General features: G+C 45.1%; 1 protein-coding gene across 1 annotated transcript; it reads left to right on the plus strand.

Moving 5' to 3' along the window:
- The first annotated feature begins 7665 nt into the window (after positions 1–7665).
- SOD2 (superoxide dismutase 2) lies at positions 7666–19639 on the plus strand. Its single transcript, XM_025294324.2, has 5 exons — positions 7666–7827; positions 8180–8382; positions 12746–12862; positions 14586–14765; positions 16755–19639. Exons 1-5 carry the CDS (start codon positions 7805–7807, stop codon positions 16898–16900), a joined length of 669 nt encoding a protein of 222 aa, XP_025150109.1. The 5' UTR covers positions 7666–7804; the 3' UTR covers positions 16901–19639.
- The last annotated feature ends 5946 nt before the right edge of the window (positions 19640–25585 follow it).

Here is a 25585-nt window from a genome sequence, read left to right on the forward strand (position 1 = left end):
CCAGTTATTTTTTTGTTTGTTTGTTTCTTAATAACAGTTACCAAGAACTTCTTTCATCTCTCTTAGAGGTTATTTGCCTTGCTACTAATTGTAAGCTCATCCAACCAAGCTTCAGGCCAGGATGGTATGGAGGCTGAGAAGACTTGAAAATGGAAGGGCTGGGGTACCATCACGTGCAACGAGCAGACTGAGACATTTTTGGTTGTCACAGCTGTAGGTGGGTGAGGACTACCAGCTTCTGGTGGGTAGTGGCCGGGGAGGTAGGTAAACATCCTGCATACCCAGGACAGCCCCCACTGGGAGAGTTACCTGGTCTAAATCGTCAGCAGTGTGGAGGTTGAGATTGAAGCCCTAGCTGTCTGGGTTCCAGCCTTTGACCCCAGACTCTAGTCTCTGGGTAGCCTCAGGCCTTTGCTGTCACACCCCCAGAGCCGCTGATCTTCCGGGGTAACAGGCTCTGCAGGACTATGACCAAGCACCTGAGGGTGGGGACATGGCTGGTTCTACAACCCAGCTCCTGGCGGGCTTAGCACCAGAGGGCGGTCCGTGCGAGGAGTAGAACGTGAAGGTTCAAGCAGCCACTGAAATCCTTTCTCATCCACCCTCCAACCCCAGCTAATGGAGTCAGCTGCTACTCAAAGCAAGATTATGAAGTCTCCGAGCCTGGACCAGAGGCGGGGAGGCTCCTGTTCTGGGCAGGGTGCACAGGTTTGGCAGCTTTTACCATCAGGAAAGGGTGGGGGGGTGGGGGAGGAGGGCGGGGCAGCGCAGCACTGGGGAGACCTGAGAGCTGTCTCTGGCTTTAACAGAGCGTTGGGGTTGACTCTTCTCTGTTCTGCTCGCCCCTCACCCCTAGGAGTCTGAGAGCGAGGAGTGGGAAGGTTGGCCTCTTCTTAGGTCTGCCTCCTGGGCTCTTCGATGCCCCATGTCCTCACATGGTCGCCCCTTGGCCTGTGTGTGTCCCTGGCCTTGCCCCCTTTTTATAAGGGGGGGTTAGTGCTCGCATTGTACCTTAATTACCTTTTAAAAGGCTCTGTCTCCATAAGTTTGTTTTTAGTCTGTGAGTCTGCTTCTAATTTTTGTCAATAAGTTCATTTGTCTTATTTTTTAAAATTCCACATATAAGCGGAATCATATGAGTCTTTCCTCGTCTGACTTACTATGGTGTGGGGAGGGATAAATTAGGAGTTTGGGGTTAATATATACACACTACTGCATGTGAACTAAACAACAGGGCATACTGGATCGCACAGGGGACTCTACTCAATATTTGGTAATAAGCCATATGGACAAAGGATCTGAAAAAGAATGGATAAATGTATAACTGAATCACTTTACTGTACACCTGAAACTAATACAATACTGTAAATCGACTATCGTTGCTGTTGTTTAGTTGCCAAGTCGCGTCCGACTCTTTGCGACCCCATGGATTGTAGCTCTCCAGGCTTCCCTGTCCTTCATTCTCTCCTGGAGTTTGCTCAAACTCATGTCCATTGAGTTGGTGATGCCATCTCAATCAACCATACTCCAAAATAAAATAAAAAGGAAATAAAAAGGGAAATAATTTAAATAAAAAGTAAAAGTGTCTGATACTAAAAAAAAAAAAAAAAAAGCTCTGTCTCTGGATACAGTCACATTCTAAGGTACTGGGGGTCAGGACTTCAACATATGAATCTGGGGGACAAATACAGTCCTTGACAACTGGATTAAGTGTTAAACTGGTCTGGGACAGGACTAAGATGTCTGCTCAGGGGGGACCGGAATGTTTAGGGTGAATGTGGAGCATAAGAGAGCTGCTGGTTTGTCCATCACTGAGAGGCTATTCTTCAAACTCCTTACAAGAGTAACTGATCAGCTGTCTTTCATAAACAGAGCATCTTATCCCAACACATAGCTGACTAGTTCCTGACACTAAATCAAAGGTTAAAGATCCCTCTAGGCTTATTGGACAGGATTTTATCCAGTTTCCCATCAAAGGGCCAGTGCAGATGTAAGCGGGCCCTAGGGTCGGGTGATGCAGACCAGGATGGAGAATATTCTGGGACACGCCTGAGACAGGACCCAGGGTCCATCCTTTCTCATGGACCAAGTTCTGGAACGAACCTCCATGGTATATGAGGCCATGCCTCCTGTGTACCCCCTCTGGTTCTCCAGAGTGGACCTTTGGTGGGAGGGCGGCTCCTAACAAATGCTGGCCAGGAGACATAGCCAGCCTGAGCTCCTTCTGCATGGTCATTGCCCTCTGTGCTGCTGCTACTGCTGCTAAGTTGCTTCAGTCGTGTCCGACTCTGTGCGACCCCAGAGACGGCAGCCCACCAGGCTTCCCTGCCCCTGGGATTCTCCAGGCAAAAACACTGGAGTGGATTGCCATTTCCTTCTCCAATGCATGAAAGTAAAAAGTGAAAGTGAAGTCGCTCAGTCGTGTCCGACTCTTAGCGACCCCATGAACTGCAGCCCACCAGACTCCTCTGTCCATGGATTTTCCAGGCAAGAGTACTGGAGTGGGGTGCGATTGCCTTCTCCAATTGCCCTCTGTGGTCAGGGTCAACTCATTGTGAGTAGCTCTTGAGAGTTATTCTTAGAACTATGCCATGAATTCAGCCTCACTCCATGATAAATCCTGGGCTGTTAACTGGAATTCTGTGGTGTAATGACTAACAAATCTCCCCGCCGCTTACATGGAATGCATTGCCCACCCTGTGTTTTACCTGTGTGGTGGTTAGTTTTAGGTGTTAACCTGGAGGATGTTTTGGATGAGATTAACATTTAAGTTGGTAAATTTCTGGGTAAAGCAGATTGTCCTCTATAATGTGTGTGGGCCTCATCCAATCAGTTGAAGGCCTAAGTGAAACAAAGACTGACTTTCCTTAAGTGAGAGGGAATCCTCTATCAGATTGCCTTCACACTGGAACTGCACCACTGGCTTGCCTGGGTCTCAAGCCTGCCAGTTCACACTATAGGTTTTGGATATCCAGCCTCCATAATCGCATGAGCCAATTCCTTATAATACATCTCTTTCTCTCTGCATATACACATCTTAGTAGCCTTGTTTCTCTGGAGTACACACCAGGAGTGGTGATGATGGTGGATTGTTGATTCCCCTAAAGGGGCAGATGTTGCCTAGTTTTTACAGAGGGATCTTACGGAGGCATCACCTGGATTCTAAATATGGGACCACTTTTCTCTTCACCCTTCCCCCATTCTGTTCTGGTTTCCCAGGTTCATGGCTAGTGAGTCTAATTCCATAGACAAGGGTAGGAAAGTCAGCCAGGTGGGTCAGGGTCAAGGGAAGCTCCAGGAAGCTGGGTCTTCACTGAGACTAAGGAGCAAATGTGATCGAAGGGGCAAATGAGAAGGGGCAAGGGAGAATGGAGGACCAGTTCAAGCTTCAGGTTCAAGAGCTAGGACCTGAATCATATGCAAGAGAAGAGGCTGGAGATCAATCAGGAGTTGAGAAGACAGGAATAAGCTGGGACACAGCATAGCAGGGGCAAGTTTCAAACAGTGAACTACAAACAAAATAGGGTTGAGCTCAGTTTTACTGGGTGCAAGGAATGTGGTGGGCAGGGGGTGTGGCAGCTGTTTAAAGGCACAGTGATGTTAGGGTTAACAGGAAGAGCAGTACATTCAAAGCTGAGCTCTACTATCGACTGGCTCTGTGTGACCTTGGTCAAGTCACTTACTGTGTGTGTGTGCTAAGTGGCTTCAGTCGTGTCCGACTCTGTGCGACCCTATGGACTGTAGCCTGCCAGGCTCCTCTGTCCATGGGGATTCTCCAGGCATGATTACTGAAGTGGGTTGCCATGCCCTCCTCCAGGGGATCTTCCCAACCCAGGGATCGAACCCAGATCCTGCATTGCAGGTGGATTCTTTACCAGCTGAGCCACAAGGGAAGCCCAAGAATACTGGAGTGGGTAACCTATCCCTTCTCCAGGGGATCTTCCCGACCCAGGAATCAAACTGGGGTCTCTGACTACCTGTCTCATTCAATAAAACACTTCTGCTCTGAGCCAACCTTCCCCTTTCCTTTCCAAGAGTTAATGCATTCTTAGAGGATGCAATTTAATTATAACCCGCCTGATGTTGTGGAGTGGGGAGCTCACTTTGAAACCTTTGTTAATGATATTCTATCTTTCCCATCATTTTCTCTCTTTGCCTAGATCACTGGTTTCATTTTAGCAATTTAAGTACTACTCTTGGTCCTATTCCTGGAGAAGGAAATGGCAACCCACTCCCAGTATTCTTGCCTGGAGAATCCCAGGGACAGAGGAGCCTGGTGGGCTACAGTCCATGGGGTCGCAAAGAGTTGGACATGATTGAGCGACTAAACGACAGTAAAACAACAACAACTTGATCCTGTTAGCAATCTCATTTATGCAAAACGAAAGTTGGTGGAGCAATTCTCACTGAGATTCCTGTCTGGGTAAGGTTTGTGGTACAAGGGGTGAAAAGGAAGAGTGAGAGAGAAAAAGGAGAGAATGTAGCTAAAGGCATTCCATAAATGGCCCGAGTTCATTACTAAGCATGTGAAAATATGTCTTGTAGAAGGATATGTGGCAGAGACTGTTAATTTCCAATCCGTTATTCATTTTCTCTGTTGTTAAGGAATTCCACATTTTTTAACACTGGGAATGGCCATGGCTAAATGAATGTTTCCCAGCCTCCTCTATAGTTAGGTACAGCCTTCTACCGAAATTCTGATTGGAATTTGTTGGGTGAATCTACCATGGAGAATCCTCGAAAGGAGACAGCTGGGGCCAACCTTTTGTCCCTCCCTCTTCATGGAGAGGGGGTGAGATGGCTGGTGTTCTAGAAGCTATCATGGATCATCAGGCAACTCTGAGGACAGAGGAACCTGGTTCCTTGAGGACTTCACGGCACTGCCATCCCAGCCCTGGACTACCCACTCCAGATCTCTTTTACAGGAGGGAATACACACTTCTGGGATTGAGACACTGTGGCTGGATCTGCTCCAGATCTCTTTTACAGGAGGGAATACACACTTCTGGGATTGAGACACTGTGGCTGGATCTGTTTAATAACCGACTCCAAAGGATTTCATTTCAACCTACATTTTTCCTTCTTCAGCCAATATGTTGATCTAGACTCTGGTGGGTCTGAGATGCCTGTGAAGTAGTCTTGGGAAGTTTGTTGATGGGAAATCCACAATTATGGTGCCCTGATGTGGCAGATGACATCCTGAGCTGGCTGGAGGAATTTGGGACAGACTCCAGTCAACTGTAATCTAACTCCTTGGGACAGTTGAACGAGTATATCTTATAGTGGTGACTGCAGCCGTGAAATTAAAAGACACTTGCTCCTTGGAAGAAAAGCTATGACCAACCTAGATGGCATATTAAAAAGCAGAGACATTAGTTTGCTGACAAAGGTCCGTCTAGTCAAAGCTATGGTTTTTCCAGTAGTCACATGTGGATGTGAGAGTTGGACTATAAAGAAAACTGAGCGCTGAAGAATCGATACTTTTGAACTGCGGTGTTGGAGAAGACTCTTGCGAGTCCCTTGGACCGCAAGGAGATCCAACCAGTCAATCCTAAAGGAAACCAATCCTGAAGATTCATTGGAAGGACTGATGCTGAAGCTGAAACTCCAATACTTTGGCCACCTGATGCGAAGAACTGACTCATTGGAAAAGATCCTGATACTGGGAAAGACTGAATGTGGGAGAAGGGGATGACAGAGAATAAGATGGTTGGATGGCATCACCGACTGGATGGATATGAGCTTGAGCAAGCTCTGGGAGTTGGTGATGGAAAGGGAGGCCTAGCATGCTGCAGTCCATGGCGTCACAAAGAGTTGGACAGGACTGAGCTACTGAACTGAACTGATAATAGTCAACTATAAAGGAAAAACAGGCCCGTTTACTGGATGTAAGACATTTTCATTACCTCCTGCAGCCCCCAAGCCCTGGTCTCAATCCTGGTCACTCTCGTAGTTGGGGTGTCTTCTGGAAGGCTGTAACCGATGGGAGATGTGATGTTAGAGACACTAATCTCACTTCCCTACACCCCAGCCTTTGTTGCTTGCGCAAAAGGACATGTCCTGCTGAGGGGGTGGGGTGGGAATTCAATTTAAATATCAAAGCATCACTTGTACAAAAAAGAAGTACAGCGATCTGGCCTGACTGGGCTCAATCTCCTTCTAGTGATATTTTGTTTTTACTAGAACAAGCCTTTTTATTAGCGACTGACCTATCACTGAATTCTGTTATTTCATTCTTCCAAATGCTTTTATTCCAGTTCCCATAGCTAGTACCCTAAAAGCAGTTCTTAGTATCTCATGCTAGAATTTATACAACAGTTTTTTAACTAGCCTGCCCCTTAAATCAATGGCAGACTCCCTTGCCTGGAAAACTACTTTAAATATGCCTCATGTCAGCTAAAATGGTTTTCAGTTTCCGGTTACCAATTACGTGTTTGAGTTTTAAGGACACTCATCACCTGGTTCCAACTTGAATTTCCTCCATCTGGTAGCATGCCCTTACATTCACCTTGACTGCCAGCAAGCCCTACCCTTTCTGTGAAGCCGGGCTCAGTGGTTCCCCTTTCGGTTCCCCTAGTCATCCTCGGCACAGAGGTGGGGTGGAAATTGTGAAGGGGGTGGAGGAAGGTAACTGAAACACTATTCAGCACCTATTATTTGTCTCTTTATTACTGTACTATTCTATTCAGGAAAGGCCCAACTCAGGCCAATAACAGTGTAAAACTTTCTAATTTCTTTACAGAATTCATAATTTTTTTTTTCCAGTTGTTGAGAAAGTACCTGATATTTACAGTTCATTAGAAATAGGACGCCGCAGCAAAGACTCCTCTGTTGTACTTCTTTTATATTCTCCCAGCAAACACTCAAGACTTGACTGCTAAGGCCTAGGTAATCAATCTATGAACTTTGGGTTCTAATCCTGATCTTTCACTTATTAACGATGTGACCCGGGCAACCGGTTCATTAAGCGGGAGTCAATGATGCCTATCCTAGGGGAGAAACAAAGATAAATGTATGTAAACTCTGCACGCAGTCCCTGGCACGTGGCGGGTGCACAGTAACACTATTATCAGGCCTGGCGGAGGTCCCAAGGTCGGTTCACTCGGAAAGAACGCTCACTCCGGGCAGTAGTTGGAGAGGGACCGGCCCTACACCGTCCCAGAGCCAGGGCCGGCTTTCCTGCGAGACCGCGTCGGCTCACGGCTGCGCTCCGATGCGGCTCCCAGAGACACTAGTCTTTCCTCTGTGCGAAGGGCCCGGGACCCCGAGGCTACCCCCACCCCACCCTACCCCGGCAGCGTCCGGGAAGGAGCAGGAACGCAGCCGCGGGCTTCCCGGCACGGCCCGCGGGGCCTGGGTACCCCATCCGCGGGCCGCGCCGGGCGGTGCCTTCACGGGGGCGGAACCCAGAGCTGTACCATCTCTTTCGGGGGCTGGGGGGAGGAAAAACAGCGGCCCTCCCTTTGGCGACGTGCCCTGAGGCGCGCAGTCGCAGTGGGGGCTCCGCGGCTCGCGCAGCCGCCGGGGAGACTGCCGGGGCCGGGCCTCTTTCTCACCGGCGCTGGGCCCGGAGCACGGGCGGGGCCGGCCCCAGCGCCTAGCACCCCGTTTCCCCGGAGTTGGAAGCGGCGCGCGCAGGGGGGCGGGGCCGAGGAGAGCGCAGTGGGGCGGGGTCGCGGGGCGCGCGGGAGGCGGGGCCGCGGCGGTGGTGTCCTTGCGGCGCAGCACGGGACACAAGCGCATCGTCGCAGGTCAGCGCTGCGCGGCTACTCGAGCTCCGAGAGGCCCACGGGCGGCGTCCACCATGTTGTCCCGGGCGGCGTGCAGGTGAGGCTCCGGACAGCGGGCGCGGCGGCCGGTCGCGGCCCCGGCGAGGGCCTCGGTGGCTTGCCGCTGCTGCCCCCCACTGGCCCGCTCGCGCCGGCCCCGCGGGCTCCAGGACACCGGCCTGCGGGCAGGTGGTGGGCCGAGCGCGCCCAGGTGCCGCCGGATCCGCTGGACCGCAGCTTGAGTTTCAGGCTGGAGACCGGCTGGCCGACGGTCCCAAGGGCCAGCCCCACCCCGCTCCTCCTCCTCCTCTCCGGCTCTCGGGTCCTGTCTCCGGGCTGTGGAGACGCGCTCGCGGGGGAAAGGTGGCTGCGTGCGGGGCCCAATCGCGCTGGGTGTGCTCTCTCTGCAGCACGAGCAGGAGACTGGTGCCGGCCCTGAGCGTGCTGGGCTCCCGGCAGAAGCACAGCCTCCCCGACCTGCCGTACGACTACGGCGCCCTAGAGCCGCACATCAACGCGCAGATCATGCAGCTGCACCACAGCAAGCACCACGCGGCCTACGTGAACAACCTCAACGTCGCCGAGGAGAAGTACCGGGAGGCGCTGGAGAAGGGTGGGTGCCCGGCGGCCGGGCTCTGGGAAGCGGGTGGCGGGGCGCTACGCTGCGAGGTGTGCCTGGTAAAGACCAGTGCCCCCCGGCGCCGCGCAGAACCAACGCGAGCGGTTGCGCGTGGACCTGGGGGCGGAATTCACAGGGAGAACAGCCGTTTCGTGGGGAACCCAGGCTTGCATTTGTTGGCCACTCTTTGTTTTCTTTTATATGCCACTCTTTTGAATTGAGTGAAAATATAGTACGGAGTTGGTGTTTTTCTTTTTTTAGAGGAGCTCAGTTGACAAAACCCGTAGTGCGTGAACTTTATTCTGTGTTTTGAGTCTGGGGCCGTCTATGGGAGTACGATGTCATAACGTTTCTATACAGAATAGTTATTACATTTTTGCATGAGGGAAACCGTTGTTTCCAGGCTGTACGTGTGGCTGAAGCAACACAGTTAAAAGTGCATTTTTTTCCTAAATGTTTTTCCCCCCCATTTTATTTATTTTAATTTGGAGTATAATTGCTTTACAATGTTGTGTTAGTTTCTGCTGTTCAAGGACATGAATCAGCTATGTTGTTGTTGTTAGTCGCACAGTCGTGTCCGACTCTTTGCGACACCATGGACTGTAGCCCCCTAGGTTCCTCTGTCCATGGGATTCTCCAGGCAAGAATACTGGAGTGGGTTGCCATTTCCTTCTCCATGAATCAGCTATGGGTATACACGTATCCCCTCCCTCTTGAGGCTCCCTCACCCGCCCCCTCAGCCCACCCCTGTAGGTCATCACAGAGCACCCAGCTGAGCTCCTTGTGCAGTACAGGGAGCTTCCCACTAGCTAGCTATTTCAGATACGGTAGTGTATACTGGGCGACTTCACTTTCACTTTTCACTTTCATGCATTGGAGAAGGAAATGGCAACCCACTCCAGTGTTCTTGCCTGGAGAATCCCAGGGATGGGGGAGCCCGGTGGGCTGCCGTCTATGGGGTCGCACAGAGTTGGAAACGACTGAAGTGACTTAGCAGCAGCCGCAGCAGCACTGTATGTACCTCAGTGCTGCTCTCTCAATTCCTCCCTGGCTCCTTCCCACCCGTCCTGTCCACGAGTCCATTCCTTCTCTACATCTGCGTCTCTATTCTTGCCCTGTACGTGGTTCATCAGCACCAGTTTTCTGGATTTCCTATATCTGCGAGTTGAATTTCAGTCCTGAGAAATTGGTTGATTGTATTTTAGGCAGTGACTGCTTGTTGACTGGGGACATCTAGTGGGAAAAGAAAGCAGTTCAGTCTGGTCGTGTGTGAGATTATTAGGTAAACGAAAAGAGGAGGAAGTTACCACATTCTGGAAGATTTACTTGTGACCATCAGAGGGATGGTCTGAGGAAAGAAAAAGGTTCTGAGTACAGGAAGAGGTTCTACGATTTAGGGAAAAAACAACTTCGGGAAGAATGTGGTAATGGGGAGAGGCTGGGGTAAATCCCAGTTGTGAAACTTATTTCCTGCAAGACAACACATGACACCTATGAATGCCTCTTCAGTATTTTAAAAGCAGCTTAAATGCCAGTCCTTGTGCAATAGAAGCTTTGCTTGTTTAGTGAAAGCCTCTGGGAAAAAAGCTCTACTCTATCACAATATATTCTGTGTTGCTTGTAAGTATCTGTGGTACTCTTGTTTTATTTAAACAATTATATTTTAAAAACCATTAAGAAGTTACATTTTCATGTTTGAAAATTTGGGAAAAAAGTGTAAGGAAAATAACATCATTAATTTTATCTCAGGTAAGTACCATAAATACTTTTCAAACACACGTATATATTTGACTTTTACTGTATTCAACAGAGGAAAAAAAAAACTACTGTAAAGCCAAAGAAAACATTGAGCTTCAGGAAAATGTTCTTAAAAGCAGATATTAAGCCCCCCAAATTTCTATTAAAATTTAAAAATGCTTATGTAAACTTGAGATTGTGATGAAACTAGTTCTCAGTAAGCAAGTTTCTTTTCCATTAGAAATAGTTACTGTTGGCATTAAAAAGCAATATAAATTCTGTATTTATTTTTAGAGTGATTCTCCAAAAAAAATTAGTAAGGGAAACACTGATCTGTCAGAAAATTATTTTGTAAACATAGCGATAAAAGTTGGTATCTTAAACAGAACTCTCAAAGATTATCTGTGTATTTAGATATCATTGGCCTTCTCCTTTCTGAATTGCTAAAAACTGGAGGCTTTATTGTTTCAGACAGCGCCATTTCTTATGTGTGTTCTTAGCATGCACCCTAACAACAGAAATGACCAGCCTAGACAGTATATTAAAAAGCAGAGACATTACTTTGTCAACAGAGGTCTGTCTAGTCAAGGCTATGGTTTTCCAATGGTCATGTATGGATGTGAGAGTTGGAGTATAAAGAAAGCTGAGCACCGAAGAATTGATGCTTTTGAACTGTGGTGTTGGAGAAGATTCCTGAGAGTCCCTTGGACTGCAAGGAGATCCAACCAGTCCATCCTAAAGGAGATCAGTCCTGGGTGTTCATTGGTAGGACTGATTTTGAAGCTGAAACTCCAGTACTTTGGCCACCTGATGCAAAGAGCTGACTCACTGGAAAAGACCCTGATGCTGGGAAAGATTGAGGGCAGGAGGAGAAGGGAACAATAGAGGATGAGATGGTTGGATGGCATCACCGATTTGATGAACATGGGTTTGGGTGAACTTTGGGAGTTGGTGATGGACAGGGAGGCCTGGCGTGCTGTGGTTCATGGGGTTGCAAAGAGTTGGACATGACTGAGTGAATGAACTAACAACAGAAATAGAAAACTTCTTCTGTTATGTAAGCTCCCCAAGGGCAGAGTTCTGCTTGGTTCTGTGTCCTTCACTTTGGGATCTTGTGAGTCATAAGAACTTAATACTGAATAAGGAAATTCCCATCTTTCATAATAGTTTTGTTAGTCTGTACCTTCTTCAAGGCATAGAAAAAAATATCTTATTTTGCCTCCATGTTTGGCAAGGTAGAAAAAACAGCTCCAAATATGCCATTCTTTTTAAAGTACAGAGGTCAGAATTCTTTATCTGTTGAAACTCCATTTAGTGTCATGAGTGCCTGCTATGTTGTAAGGCAGTATGTTGAGCCTCAGAGACACAGCAGCGCACAGAAGTCCATGTCTTCATTGGAGCTTTCCTTGCATGGAGAGACGTGAATAAGAAATGTGTAGTATGTCAGGGGCTGAAGTCCTATCGAGGAAAACAGATGATGGGAAGTGGTCTGGAGGCGGGTGGGCATTGCCCATTTCATATTGTGGTTAGAGAAGCCTTCTAATGTGATTGATGCTTCAGTGGAGACTTGAGAGGGAAAGGGGGGGTAAACCCGGAGGCTGTCTCCAGGAAGAGTGTTCCAGCAAAGGCTGCAGTGGTCAGTGGAAGCCCTAAGCTGGCCACATGCCAGGCCGGCTATCTAAGTGCCAGGAGGGGCCACTGTGGTCTGAGCTGGGCCAGCAGGGAGATGCAGAGGGCTGTATGACATGCATCCCTGTACCGATTGTAAGGACTTGGGGTTCACTCTGAGAAGAGCAGCCTGTGGAGGGGTTTGACCCCAGGTGTGCCATGATCAGTCTGAGGTTTAGAGAAGCCCTCTGACCACTGTGTTGAGAATAGACCGTAGGGGTGGGTGTAGAAGCAGCAGACAGTGGGAGACATGGAGGCTGGAGGAAGGGATGAGGTTCTGGATGTTCTCTGCCTTTGCTGCTGGGTTGGATGTGGGATGTGAGAGGAAAAGAATTACAAATCACCATGTCATCAAATATACCCTGAGCAAACAGCTGGCACTCACTGAGATGGGGGAGGCCTTTGGACGAACGCATTTGGAGTTGAAGATCAGCAGTTCAGTTTTGAGTAAGTTGAGGTTTCTGGTAGTATAACCATGCTAGTAGGTGGCTGTCTATCTAGAGAATGAGAGTTGAACATTCTCCATATAGCCTGTGTATGCAACCGTCTATTTTATAGCACTCCACTATTTTCTGTCCTTGTTTTCTTTGTTATGTCATTTACTGAAATCTTTTCTATCTGAGAAAACTGAGTTCTTTGAAGCCCAGGAGTGAATTTTTTTACTAGCTTTGCCACTCTTGCTCACTAGCTGTTTGCTACATTATTGATTGAACTGAAAATCCACTGGGACACATAATTTGGGGAAGCTTTTTTTTTTTTGGTAAAATATTGAAATGGTGAAGCTTTGGGACTACTTGTTCAGTCACTCAGTCGGATCCGGCTCTTTGCAACCCCATGGATTGTAGCCCACCAGGCTCCTTTGTCCGTGGCATTCTCCAGGCAAGAATACTGGAGTGGGTTGCCATAAAGCGCAAGACTTTAAAGAAAATGTATTTGTATTTTAACCTTTCAGGTGATGTTACAGCTCAGATAGCTCTGCAGCCTGCGTTGAAGTTCAACGGTGGGGGCCATATCAATCACAGCATCTTCTGGACAAATCTGAGCCCTAATGGTGGTGGAGAACCCAAAGGTTGGTTTAAACTGGGGCAACCTTGGCTTCATTTTTTGCATAGTAGGAATGACTTGATTTTCTTAAGTGACCTTCATTCTCCCTGAGGTATCATGATGGCATCTTTCTCATAGCAGAGGGTATGACAGAGTTGTAACTTTCAGAGGGGCACGTGCAAGAGTGCAGAATACATCCAGGGAATTATGCACACACGCAGACACATAATACCACATACGGTGTCATCTCCTGGTTGAAATGCACTGTGCATCAGGGGAAGACTGAGTTTTTAGGAAAGATGAATTTTCATTTACTGGCTCTAGGCCCTGGGATAAGATATTAACCATTCCATATCTTACTTTTCTTCATCTGTATGATATGGGGATAATTATAGGGTTGTTTTAAAAATTAGGCCATTATAGAATAGTGCCCTTTGCTATTATTTTACTACTCTTTCTAACTGATAAAAAAGTAAATTGTCCCAGAAAAATAGGTTTTCCAGGACAGCTGCAGATAACAAGGGAGTCCAGAGCCAATGGACTTGGCTCTGGTTGTTCGCTCTGCTTGTTCACTTGACTTCCTGTTTGGTGCGTGGAGTCCCGTAAGTTTATCCTTCCCATCCCAGGGAAGGTATGGGCCATAAACAGAGCTCTCCACCTTTGTCTCTGGTCTTCTGGCATCTACCTTAAGTTTTTGAGGCATATTTAATCATATTCTAGAAGGCACCTTATGTACTTGAAATAAGCAATTTCATTTGGAAGTAAGGATGATTGGAGGAGTAAGTATGGGGAGCTGGAGAATTTATTTTTTCTGAGGTAGATCTTTAGACCATGACTTAATACTTTTGAGGTGTTGAGAGTTACCAGAATATCAGATACACCTATGTTCATCCAACAGGTTTTGGCACTCTGCCATTTTTGTGTTATCCGTGCCCCTTTATCTCATCACTTGTGCTTATAATAGATGATTACTTTAAAAATTAAAAAGAAGTTGAGTATTTATTTTTTTGGCTCTGCCAGGTCTTAGCTATGGCAGGTGGGATCTAGTTCCCTGCCAGGCAGCAAACCTTGGCCTTGGGGCATTGGGAGCACGGAGTCTGAGCCACTGGACCACCAGGGAAGCCCCTAGATGATTACTTTTAGATCATTAAAATAAGAGAAGTAATATCTTGGGCGTAGTTGATTTAGTTGATGTGCTCAGTCTAGGATTGTATTCTGTATTGCTACAGAATAAAAAGGGTGATAACCCTCAGAGTGTACTCTTAGTTCACTTTAAGAGGCAACATCACTCTTTTTAAAATTATGTAGTAATTAAGATAAGAAAGATCTAGGCTGCCTTGGAGAAGAAGCAAATCTCAGCCATAACATTTTATTCCCAAATTGCGACAGAGTAGGTAGGATAGGATTCAAAGTAAAATCTTCTGTTGAGGGGAAAAAAGAAAGCGAATGGAAAATACTATTTCTTTCCTTGTGGAAATAGCACTGTGAGTGAAAAAAATCCCTCTAACGTGTTTCAGTAACACACACATGACTAAAAATTCTGAGACCTGACGACTGTCGTGTCGGGGCAGGAATGACTGTGTCTTGTAGGCTCGCTGGGTTACGGAGTGTTTTCTGTGTTGTCTAGTGTCTTGGGCCATATGACAATAATACTTGATATATGTACTAAAATAATTTATTGTAATTGTTGTAATCTCTTCATTCATGGGTGGTTTTTGTAACCTTTTTTTGGTTTCTGTTTTTAATAGGGGAATTGCTGGAAGCCATCAAACGTGACTTTGGTTCCTTTGCCAAATTTAAGGAAAAGTTGACTGCTGTATCTGTTGGTGTCCAAGGCTCCGGTTGGGGTTGGCTCGGCTTCAATAAGGAGCAGGGACGCTTACAGATCGCTGCTTGTTCTAACCAGGATCCCCTGCAAGGAACAACAGGTTAGAATTCTTTATTCCGGAGAGATGGTTCATTATAAAGCATTTATCGTGAACTGAAGACTAACAGTGTTTAAACCTTCCTGAATACGTTTTGAGCAGATCTTAGGAGCCGATACCCAGAGTCTTGTGTGAGCAAAAATGCTTTCCAGGTCCTTGATATTTTATAAAATTAGCACATGTAATTTTACAGATATGTTAACAAAAAAGATTTTAAACATAAACTCTGCTTCATTTGATAGAGAATTCATATCAGGCTACAGAATAATTATATGCACTAGAATAAAAACCTAAGATTAGATAAATAGCATGAAGGAGGAAAAGAGACACAGGCTGGGTCTGACTGCAAACCTTGGACTCTTATCCCCTCTGCTGAGCACCTGTGGCTAAACTGAGACCAGAGCTCAGGTTTCCAGAGTCTGCCTTGCCGAGGGCTTTGGCGCAGGAAGAGGCTGGGCTTCAAAGCTGCAGGCTGGGCTCATGAATTCCTTTTTCATGTTGAGCCAGATGGAAGTAGTAGCTCTTTAGGGAGTAGTCCTAACGATCCAGTGGTCAGCTGGAACTCTGATGAAAGGTGATCGCATCAGTTAGCAGTGGGTCTCAGCCATATTTTCTGCCTCTGCACATGTCAGGAGACCTCCTTACATGACTCACTGCCCCGGATCTGTCCAGATTTAGTCAGAATCTAAGCTGCTCTTTTGGGAGCCACAGCATTGGGAAAAGCAAAGATTTGTGAGCCCTGAGTGCTGTAGAGTCAGGTACCTGACCCGGAAGGCTGTGATTGGTGAATCCTAGCGACACCACCTTCTCCCCGCTTGAAGAAAGCCAATAGGAATAAAGATAAATGAAAGTCATGGCAGTTTATTTATGGGAAAAGTCATGTATGAATTTTGTTGCCTTAATTATAAATGATTAGTGGCACACCTCACGATGGATTTAGACACATTGGTTGATGACTCTTTTCTTAGAGGAGTACTTACAGTTAGAGAGGTTTCTTTTTTTTTTTGGCTGTACAGCGTGGTCTGTGGGATTTTAGTTCCCTGACCAGGAATCAAACCCATGCCCCCTGCATTGGAAGTGTGGATTCTTAACCACTGGACCTCCAGGGAAGTCCCTAGAGAGGTTTCTTAAATGAATGTTTTGTAGATTTAACTAATTCTTCATTTAAATTACTTAAGTTCCAAAATGTGCATCTTTTCCTTAAGTCTTACTCAGTTTTCCTTGTTAACTTATTCTTATATTAATGTCTTATATAAACCTTGTGCTTTATTTTATTGAAATATAGTTGGTTTACAATGTTGTGTTAATTTCTGTTGCACCGAAAAGTGACTCACTTTTATTAATTATACATATACATCATAAATGCTTTGTGCTCTCTGTGACTAACCTTAGCCCAGGGGAGCAGAGCAGGTTTTTCATAGCCCCCCACAAATGCACACCACCTTTGGAAGGTACTCAGGCACGCTGGAGACCTGGGTTTGACCCCTGGGTCAGGAAGATCCTCTGGAGGAGGGCATGGCAACCCACTCCAGTAATCTTGCTGGGCGAATCCCCATGGACAAAGGAGCCTGGCGGGCTGCAGTCCATGGGGTCGCAAAGAGTCAGACACAACTGAGTGACTTAGCATACACATAGCCACCCCTGCAAATGAGTCACACCCTTTTTGAGACCCCTAGTAAGGACCACTGAGAATTGGCTCTTGGATAAATCTGTTGATTTTAAGAATACCTGTTAAATACTGTGCTTAGTTGATTTTTCCCAAGTCTATTTCAATTATTTTTCCTATGTATCACATTTTCTTCTTCCAAAGAGTAAAGTTTAAAATCATTTAGGATCTTTATTCTTATGCAGATTTCCTATATATATCATATATAAGAAACTGAAAAGTAGACGAGAATGTGGTAAAGGGTAATTTTTTGTGTGTAGGACAGTTAAAGTGAGAAGATGCAGTGTTTTAGATTGAATCTCGTGGTTTTTGTTTCATTCCAACAGGTCTTATCCCCCTGCTGGGGATTGACGTGTGGGAGCATGCTTATTACCTTCAGTATAAAAATGTCAGGCCCGATTATCTGAAGGCCATTTGGAATGTGATCAACTGGGAGAATGTAACTGCACGATACACGGCTTGCAGCAAGTAAACCGTCAGCCTTACACTGAGTACACCAAGCTCTTTCTGATTATTTTTGTAGTAGTGCAGAGAACCAGATAAACCAGTACGCTGCTCTGTTGTAGTGTTTCTGAGTGTGGCTTGTTCAAAAATTTGATAAAAATAATCCACTGCTATGGATAATCTCTTTTAAAAGTTTGTTATTAGGCAACTGTTTGAAAACGTTAAGTGCTTTGTATGGTTTAGCTTTTGATTGGACATTTTCTTCGGAGCTCAACTAGCTGGGAGGTGGTAGTTGTCATCAGAAAACCATCGAAAAACTTCATCCCCATGAAGTCTTTCTAATCCTGTTCAATCGCAGTTACAGAAAATCTATTTTTGCCCCAGTTGCTTAATAATAGAATATTAAATTTATTTCCCAAGGAAAATGCTCAGTTTTCTATTGAAAATTGCTCTGTTAGTAATCTTCTGTCCAGTATTAGTTCTGATAGTTACCACCCCGTGGTCTTTGATTATTTTCTGATCACATGTTACATAGGGTTAACACTAACCATTTTGTCATTAAAAATATATATGACTTGATTGCTGAGAATTGCTTTATTATGAGAAGGAAATAGTAGTGCCTCTGAATTTTTCTGTAGCAAGAAAAATAAAGACTTTGTGAAATTTTGTCTTGAAGCATAGCAATGTGTGTTGTCTAAGCACTCAAAGGGGACAAATTACAGCCTGGTTAATAAAATCCATGATAGGGCTGTGGCCACAGACCCTCTGGCTGGGCACTCACCCCTCTTCTTCCGGGTCTGTTCACACTGCCTTCCTCTCAGAGAGAACCAGGCTGGCTCAGGTCCTGCCTCCCAAGTGATGAAAGACACGTTGGTTTCTGGATGCAGTCAGACGCACGCCCCCCTCCAGAACATTTATTTGCAAAGGCTTGCTTTTCAGTAATTTCATCCATTTTCAGGGGTTTTTTTGGTTTTCTTTTAGAAAAGGTGCAATCAATACAGAAGCTTTATATTGCTTTATTGGTTTTTCCAGTAAAAGGAAGACTACCCCTAATTCAGTGACACCGCACATGACGTTCCTGCTTAGTTTTTTCGACTGGAGCTGTTCAGTGCAGCAGGGTCCTTTCTGTATTTGGCTTCAGGTGTTCCCTGTTCATCACATCCCTCCTCATCGTTAATGGCTGTATAATGCTTTATCAGTTGGACACTTCCTAATAAATTTTACAGTCCGATTACTGAAGATTTCATTTATTTATAATTGTTATTACAAATAATGCCATAATTTGTGGCAGTCCACATAGCTTTTACCTTTCTATTGGAATATTTTCTCTCTGTAGGTTTCTTTTCTTAAACTATTTAGTAACAGGGTGTTTTCTCAAATTTATTTTTTCATGTTTTCTCAAATTTATTTTTTCATCTAAAAAGTTTCCCCCCCAACTCTATTATCTGTGGGCTTTTTTTTTTTTTTTTCATAGAAAAATGGAGTGACTTAGCAGTTTCAATATTGAAGACTGAAGTTTTTTAAAAAATTTAAATTCAAAGCACTTTTCTTTTTTAGAGTTCAATTAGAAAAGCAGTCCTTCTGAATTGTCAACAGCATTTATGAGACTAGTGTTAACTGTGTGTGTGTGTGTGTATGGATTGAAAATGACTCAGAGACTTTGATCGCCATCCAAAGTGGCTTTCATGGAGCACAGCTAAGAGCTGAGTGACTGCTGCTAGCATGTATCTTATATACACATATATATGCCTGTATATATAAAGGCAGTTGTGTGACCACTTGTTATATGTATCCTGTATACAGATATACATGCCTATATATATAAACAAGGCAGTGAACTCTGTAAACAGACTATTGAGGAAATAGGACCTTTTTGAAAGATGGGCTTTTGACTACAAGTAGTCTTCTAGATCATGAACTATCAAAGATAATGCACAGACTACTGACATATCAAGCTGTTGGACTCTTACTAAGCTTTATGACTCACAAAAAATTCAGTGTTGAAATTTCTATGGGGCTCTATTTTTGCTTTGATTGTATTAAGTGACAACAAGAGAACGCATACTGTCCTCCACTAAAGTTTTGGATTTTAAGAGACTTAAGATGACATATGCAATACAGATTTTAATCATCCAGCAGAAAATAAGATTCTAAGATTCGCTTTAGCCCTGTTTTTCATAGTAGAAAAGAAACAGAAAAGGTAAAAACAGCATTTCTTCTGGAAAGGGCAAGTACTGTTCACCCACGAAGAGTTTTGTGACCGAAGCAGCAGAGCCCGCTCTAGTCTCAGACAAGCTGCAGAAACCTTACTTAGCATGGGCGGTGCCGCAGGGGAGCAGGATGAAGTACGAAGGGTGTTTGTGAAACAGAACTGTTGTGTAATAATGAAATTTTGATACTGAGAAATTACAGCTTTACTGCAAATCTCAGATTCGTGATTCTAAAATGAGATTTGAGTTTCTGTTGAGTGCCTTGAAAAAGCAACATCGAAATCATAAAATTTAAGACTGATGTATGCTCAGTCACATCTTAAAACGAGGCAGAAGTACGAATTTTGTTTCTTGTTTTAATTGCAGAGGAACTACTCATTGGGAAAGCTGTGAGGTAGCTGTTTTATAAATGACATCTCTCATTTTCAGTCACGCTCTCACAATCCCATCAAGCTAACATTCTGTGTTGTAAGGTACATGTGGTACCTACTAAATATCCTGTAAGGTCCTGGAAAGTTTTCATTTAATTATTCATTAAAGGAGCATTTATTTTCATATTTTAAGTGTGAAGTTTTTTGATTGCCAATAAAAGAATCTGTTTGCCACCAAAAGAGGTCTTCATTAAATATGTTCAAAAAATATTTATAATCCTACAATGCTGTATCATTTTTATGGTAGGAAAGGAATAATAAATGATAGGCAGTTGAAATTTTACTCTGAAAACCCTGAAGACATATGAATTCTACCTCCAGCTATAGAGCGTTTTATATGATAAATTATAACGTTAAAATATCTTTTTTTTTGGTCATGCTGTGCGGCACGTGGGATCTGTTTCCTGACCAGAGATCGCACCTGTGCCCCCTGCATTGGGAGTGTGGTCTTAACCCCTGGACACCAGGGAAGTCCCAATTATAACATCTTAGAACATTACCCAAACACAGAATCTTGTCTTAACTCTAGGAAAAAAGATTTTTATCACAAGGACAGAGGAGCCTGGCAGGCTGCAGTCCATGGGGTCGCAAAGAGTCGGACATGACTGAGCAACTAACATCATACCACATCTTGAGTGATTATATTTTATTCACTTGGGTGTTGGAAAGTATGAGATTAGTGAAGCTCTCCCTGGACCGTTAGTCCACCTGACTCTTGAGCAACTCGGGACCTTAGGAGCACAGACACTTCACACAGTCAAAAATCCACATATAATATAAAGTTGGCTTCTGACCAACCTTGGATCTCGTACTTTATGTGTTTATTGAAAAAGATCTGCATGTCAGTGGACCTGTGCAGTTCAAACACAGGTCAGCTGTATGTTCTCGGGAAGCAAAGTGAGGTTTGCCCGTGTTTGGGGAAGCCACGTGTCAGCTGTTCCATATGTGCTTGTATTGGTAATGAACGCTTCTCTTGAGCAGCTTCTGGAAGACACTTTGAAAAAATAAGGCGTCTCCACTTTAGTTTGAAAGGGAAAGAACAAATGCCTCGTCTCCTGTCTGCTCACGATTGTCCCCCGAGTGTCCCGTGGCTGCACCCCGCACCTCCACGCACAATGTGGCTGTCGTGTCTCTGCTCCTGTGAAAACATGAGCTCCAGGAAGGCCCAGGGCAGAAAGTCCTGTGTGTCTTTGGTATGGAGCACACAATTCTGGGCCCACATTAACATTTTTTATTAAATGATGTGATTTGATAGACCATCATGGAAATCAACCCCAAATACTCATTGGAAGGACAGATGCCGAAGCTGAAGTTCCAATACTTTGGCCACCTGATGCGAAGAACTGACTCGGTGGAAAAGACCCTGTGTCAGGAAGATCCCCTGGAGAAGGGAATGGCAACCCACTCCAGTATTCTTGCCTGGAGAATTCCATGGACAGAGGAGCCTGGTGGGCTACTGTCCAAGGGGTTACAAAGAGTTGGATACAACCAAGCGACTAAGGCACTGATGCTGGGAAAGATTGAGGGCAGAAGGAGAAGAGGGTGGCAGAGGATGAGATGGTTGGATGGCATCAACCATCCTGTCCAACTTAGTGGACAGGAACTTGGACAAACTTTGGGAGATAGTGAGGGACAGGGAGGCCTGGTGTGTTGCAGGCCATGGGGTCACAGAGTCGGATGTGACAATGACTGAACAACAGCAACATTATATTGTAAATACATGTATCCACCAGGCTCAGAAGTTACTGAAGCCCACAGAGCAGCCGCACAGAGCGTCTGTGACCACAGGGCCTTTGCACATGACTCAGAAGAGCAATGGGTGGTCCTGGGAGGCCTGGGCCCCGGTCCTGATGCTTTCAGCACCTGTGTGATACTGGTCAGCATGCCTGATTCTGCTCCTTTCCCTTTCATGTAAAATGATGGATTTGGAAAGATGATCTCAGGTGACAACTCTAGCATTTTATGGATGAACTAAAATCACTGTAGCAAATGCATGCTGATGATGCCGCGTGGTCCTGTCATTTACAGAAGCTGTTCAGTTTATATTCTTTAAACAAAGATTCCTCAGCCAATCGCATATTTGCTGTTAGTACTGTCTTCCGTCTTTCACTGCGGCTCAAGGAGGAAACCAGAAGGAAGAAAACCAACTGAGTCTTTAGCTTCTAGCCCTCATCAGCATGTCAAAAGCCATGGTTCATGATAACACCTCATGTTTGTAGGGAGTGGCATAGCACAGGTGTGGAGCCAGGCTGCCTGGGTGTGTCTTTGTCCCATCACTGTATTTTTGAGGTACATTGCTAGTTGCTATACTGACAGCCTCTGAATGAATAAATTCTAGATGTTTCTCTCTCCTATTAAGCTCCAAGCGTTTGATCTGGTTGATGGTCTGCTCTCTTACTAGTAATTCACATACAGGCTTCTACTGAGGCCCTGCCACTTTGACTGCATGGCTTCCATGATTCCTGTGCATGTGAGGAGCAAGCTAGCAGCCTGGGAGAAGGCATGGAGAGCTGCTCACGGGAAGCTTTATGGCCTGGCACACATCACTCTGCTCCCACATCGCTGGCTAGAAGTCAGCCATGCAGCAACACCAAGCCAGGGGTGCTGCTGGGAAGTGAAGCGTGTATGCTCAGGACAGAGAACCCGGAGTTACTGAGCAGGACTCTAGGCTCAGCACGGTGTGCCTTCCTGGACACAGCATCTGTTTCATTCTCCTCCTGGGAACACTTACCCGTTCTCCAAGACAGACAGCCCAAAGTCCCAATCCCCAAATAAAGCACAGCCCTTTCCATTAGATTTATTTGTGGCCTGTGTGGTTGGGTGACCTGTGAACCAAAAAGTCAGATCACATCAGATCAGATCAGTCGCTCAGTCGTGTCCGACTCTTTGCGACCCCATGAATCGCAGCACGCCAGGCCTCCCTGTCCATCACCAACTCCCGGAGGTTACTCAGACTCACGTCCATCGAGTCAGTGATGCCATCCAGCCATCTCATCCTCTGTCGTCCCCTTCTCCCCCTGCCCCCAATTCCTCCCAGCACTGGAGTCTTTTCCAATGAGTCAACTCTTCGCATGAGGTGGCCAAAGTACTGGAGTTTCAGCTTTAGCATCATTCCTTCCAAAGAAATCCCAGGGCTGATCTCCTTTAGAATGGACTGGTTGGATCTCCTTGCAGTCCAAGGGACTCTCAAGAGTCTTCTCCAACACCACAGTTCAAAAGCATCAATTCTTCGGCACTCAGCCTTCTTCACAGTCCAACTCTCACATCCATACATGACCACAGGAAAAACCATAGCCTTGACTAGACAGACCTTTGTTGGCAAAGTAATGTCTCTGCTTTTGAATATGCTATCTAGGTTGGTCATAACTTTCCTTCCAAGGAGTAAGCGTCTTTTGATTTCATGGCTGCAGTCACCATCTGCAGTGATTTTGGAGCCCAGAAAAATGAAGTCTGACACTGTTTCCACTGTTTCCCCATCTATTTCCCATGAAGTGATGGGACCAGATGCCATGATCTTCGTTTTCTGAAAGTTGAGCTTTAAGCCAACTTTTTCACTCTCCACTTTCACTTTCCTCAAGAGGCTTTGTAGTTCCTCTTCACTTTCTGCCATAGGGTGGTGTCATCTGCATATCTGAGGTTATTGATATTTCTCCTGGCAATCTTGATTCCAGCTTGTGTTTCTTCCAGTCCAGCATTTCTCATGATGTACTCCGCATATAAGTTAAATAAATAGGGTGACAATATACAGCCTTGACGAACTCCTTTTCCTATTTGGAACCAGTCTGTTGTTCCATGTCCAGTTCTAACTGTTGCTTCCTGACCTGCATACAAATTTCTCAAGAGGCAGATCAGGTGGTCTGGTATTCCCATCTCTTTCAGAATTTTCCACAGTTTATTGTGATCCAAACAGTCAAAGGCTTTGGCATAGTCAATAAAGCAGAAATAGATGTTTTTCTGGAACTCTCTTGCTTTTTCCATGATCCAGTGGATGTTGGCAATTTGATCTCTGGTTCCTCTACCTTTTCTAAAACCAGTTTGACCATCAGGAAGTTCAAGGTTCACATATTGCTGAAGCCTGGCTTGGAGAATTTTGAGCATTACTTTACTAGCGTGTGAGATGAGTGCAATTGTGCGGTAGTTTGAGCATTCTTTGGCATTGCCTTTCTTTGGGATTGGAATGAAAACTGACCTTTTCCAGTCCTGTGGCCACTGCTGAGTTTTCCAAATTTGCTGGCATATTGAGTGCAGCACTTTCACAGCATCATCTTTCAGGATTTGGAATAGCTCAACTGGAATTCTATCACCTCCACTAGCTTTGTTTGTAGTGATGCTTTCTAAGGCCCACTTGACTTCACATTCCAGGATGTCTGGCTCTAGATGAGTGATCACACCATCGTGATTATCTGGGTCGTGAAGATCTTTTTTGTACAGTTCTTCTGTGTATTCTTGCCATCTCTTCTTAATATCTTCTGCTTCTGTTAGGTCCATACCATTTCTTTCCTTTATCGAGCCCATCTTTGCATGAAATGTTCCTTTGGTATATCTGATTTTCTTGAAGAGATCTCTAGTCTTTCCCATTCTGTTGTTTTCCTCTATTTCTTTGCATTGATTGCTGAAGGCTTTCTTATCTCTTCTTGCTATTCTTTGGAACTCTGCATTCAGATGCTTATATCTTTCCTTTTCTCCTTTGCTTTTCATTTCTCTTCTTTTCACAGCTATCTGTAAGGCCTCCCCAGACAGCCATTTTGCTTTTTTGCATTTCTTTTCCATGGGGATGGTCTTGATCCCTGTCTCCTGTACAATGTCACGAACCTCATTCCATAGTTCATCAGGCACTCTATCTATCAGATCTAGGCCCTTAAATCTATTTCTCACTTCCATTGTATAATCATAAGGGATTTGATTTAGGTCACTCCTGAATAGTCTAGTGGTTTTCCCTACTTTCTTCAACTTAAGTCTGAATTTGGCAATAAGGAGTTCATGGTCTGAGCCACAGTCAGCTCCTGGTCTTGTTTTTGCTGACTGTATAGAGCTTCTCCATCTTTGGCTGCAAAGAATATAATCAATCTGATTTCGGTGTTGACCATCTGGTGATGTCCATGTATAGCGTCTTCTCTTGTGTTGTTGGAAGAGGGTGTTTGTTATGATCAGTGCATTTTCTTGGCAAAACTCTATTAGTCTTTGCCCTGCTTCATTCCGTATTCCAAGGCCAAATTTGCCTATTACTCCAGGTGTTTCTTTTGCATTCCAGTTTCCTATAATAAAAAGGACATCTTTTTTGGGTGTTAGTTCTAAAAGGTCTTGTAGGTTTTCATAGAACCATTCAACTTCAGCTTCTTCAGCATTACTGGTTGGGGCATAGACTTGGATTACTGTGATATTGAATGGTTTGCCTTAGAAATGAACAGAGATCATTCTGTCGTTTTTGAGATTGCATCCAAGTACTGCATTTTGGACTCTTTTGTTGACCGTGATGGCTACTCCATTTCTTCTGAGGGATTCCTGCCCGTAGTAGTAGATATAATAGTCATCTGAGTTAAATTCACCCATTCCAGTCCATTTCAGTTCGCTGATTCCTAGAATGTCAACATTCACTCTTGCCATCTCTTGTTTGACCACTTCCAATTTGCCTTGATTCATGGACCTGACACTCCAGGTTCCTATGCAATATTGCTCTTTACAGCATCGGACCTTGCTTCTATCACCAGTCACATCCACAGCTGGGTATTCTTTTTGCTTTGGCTCCATCCCTTCATTCTTTCTGGAGTTATTTCTCCACTGATCTCCAGTAGCATATTGGGCACCTACTGACCTGGGGACTTTCTCTTTCAGTATCCTATCATTTTGCCTTTTCATACTGTTCATGAAGTTCTCAAGGCAAGAATACTGAAGTGGTTTGCCTTCCCTTCTCTAGTGGACCACATTCTGTCAGATCTCTCCACCATGACCCGCCCATCTTGGGTTGCCCCAGGGGCATGACTTAGTTTCATTGAGTTAGACAAGGCTGTGGTCCTAGTGTGATTAGATTGACTAATTTTCTGTGAGTATGGTTTCAGTGTGTCTGCCCTCTGA

This window comes from Bubalus bubalis, chromosome 10 (genome assembly GCF_019923935.1).
Source record: "Bubalus bubalis isolate 160015118507 breed Murrah chromosome 10, NDDB_SH_1, whole genome shotgun sequence".
In the NCBI taxonomy this organism is placed as follows: Eukaryota; Metazoa; Chordata; class Mammalia; order Artiodactyla; family Bovidae; genus Bubalus; species Bubalus bubalis.

Coding starts and splice junctions, on each gene's coding strand:
- SOD2 (XM_025294324.2), top strand. CDS start 7,805: ATGTTGTCCCGGGCGGCGTGCAG. Junction 12,863..14,585: donor TGGTGGTGGAGAACCCAAAG/GTTGGTTTAAAC, acceptor TGTTTTTAATAG/GGGAATTGCTGGAAGCCATC. Junction 14,766..16,754: donor TCCCCTGCAAGGAACAACAG/GTTAGAATTCTT, acceptor TCATTCCAACAG/GTCTTATCCCCCTGCTGGGG.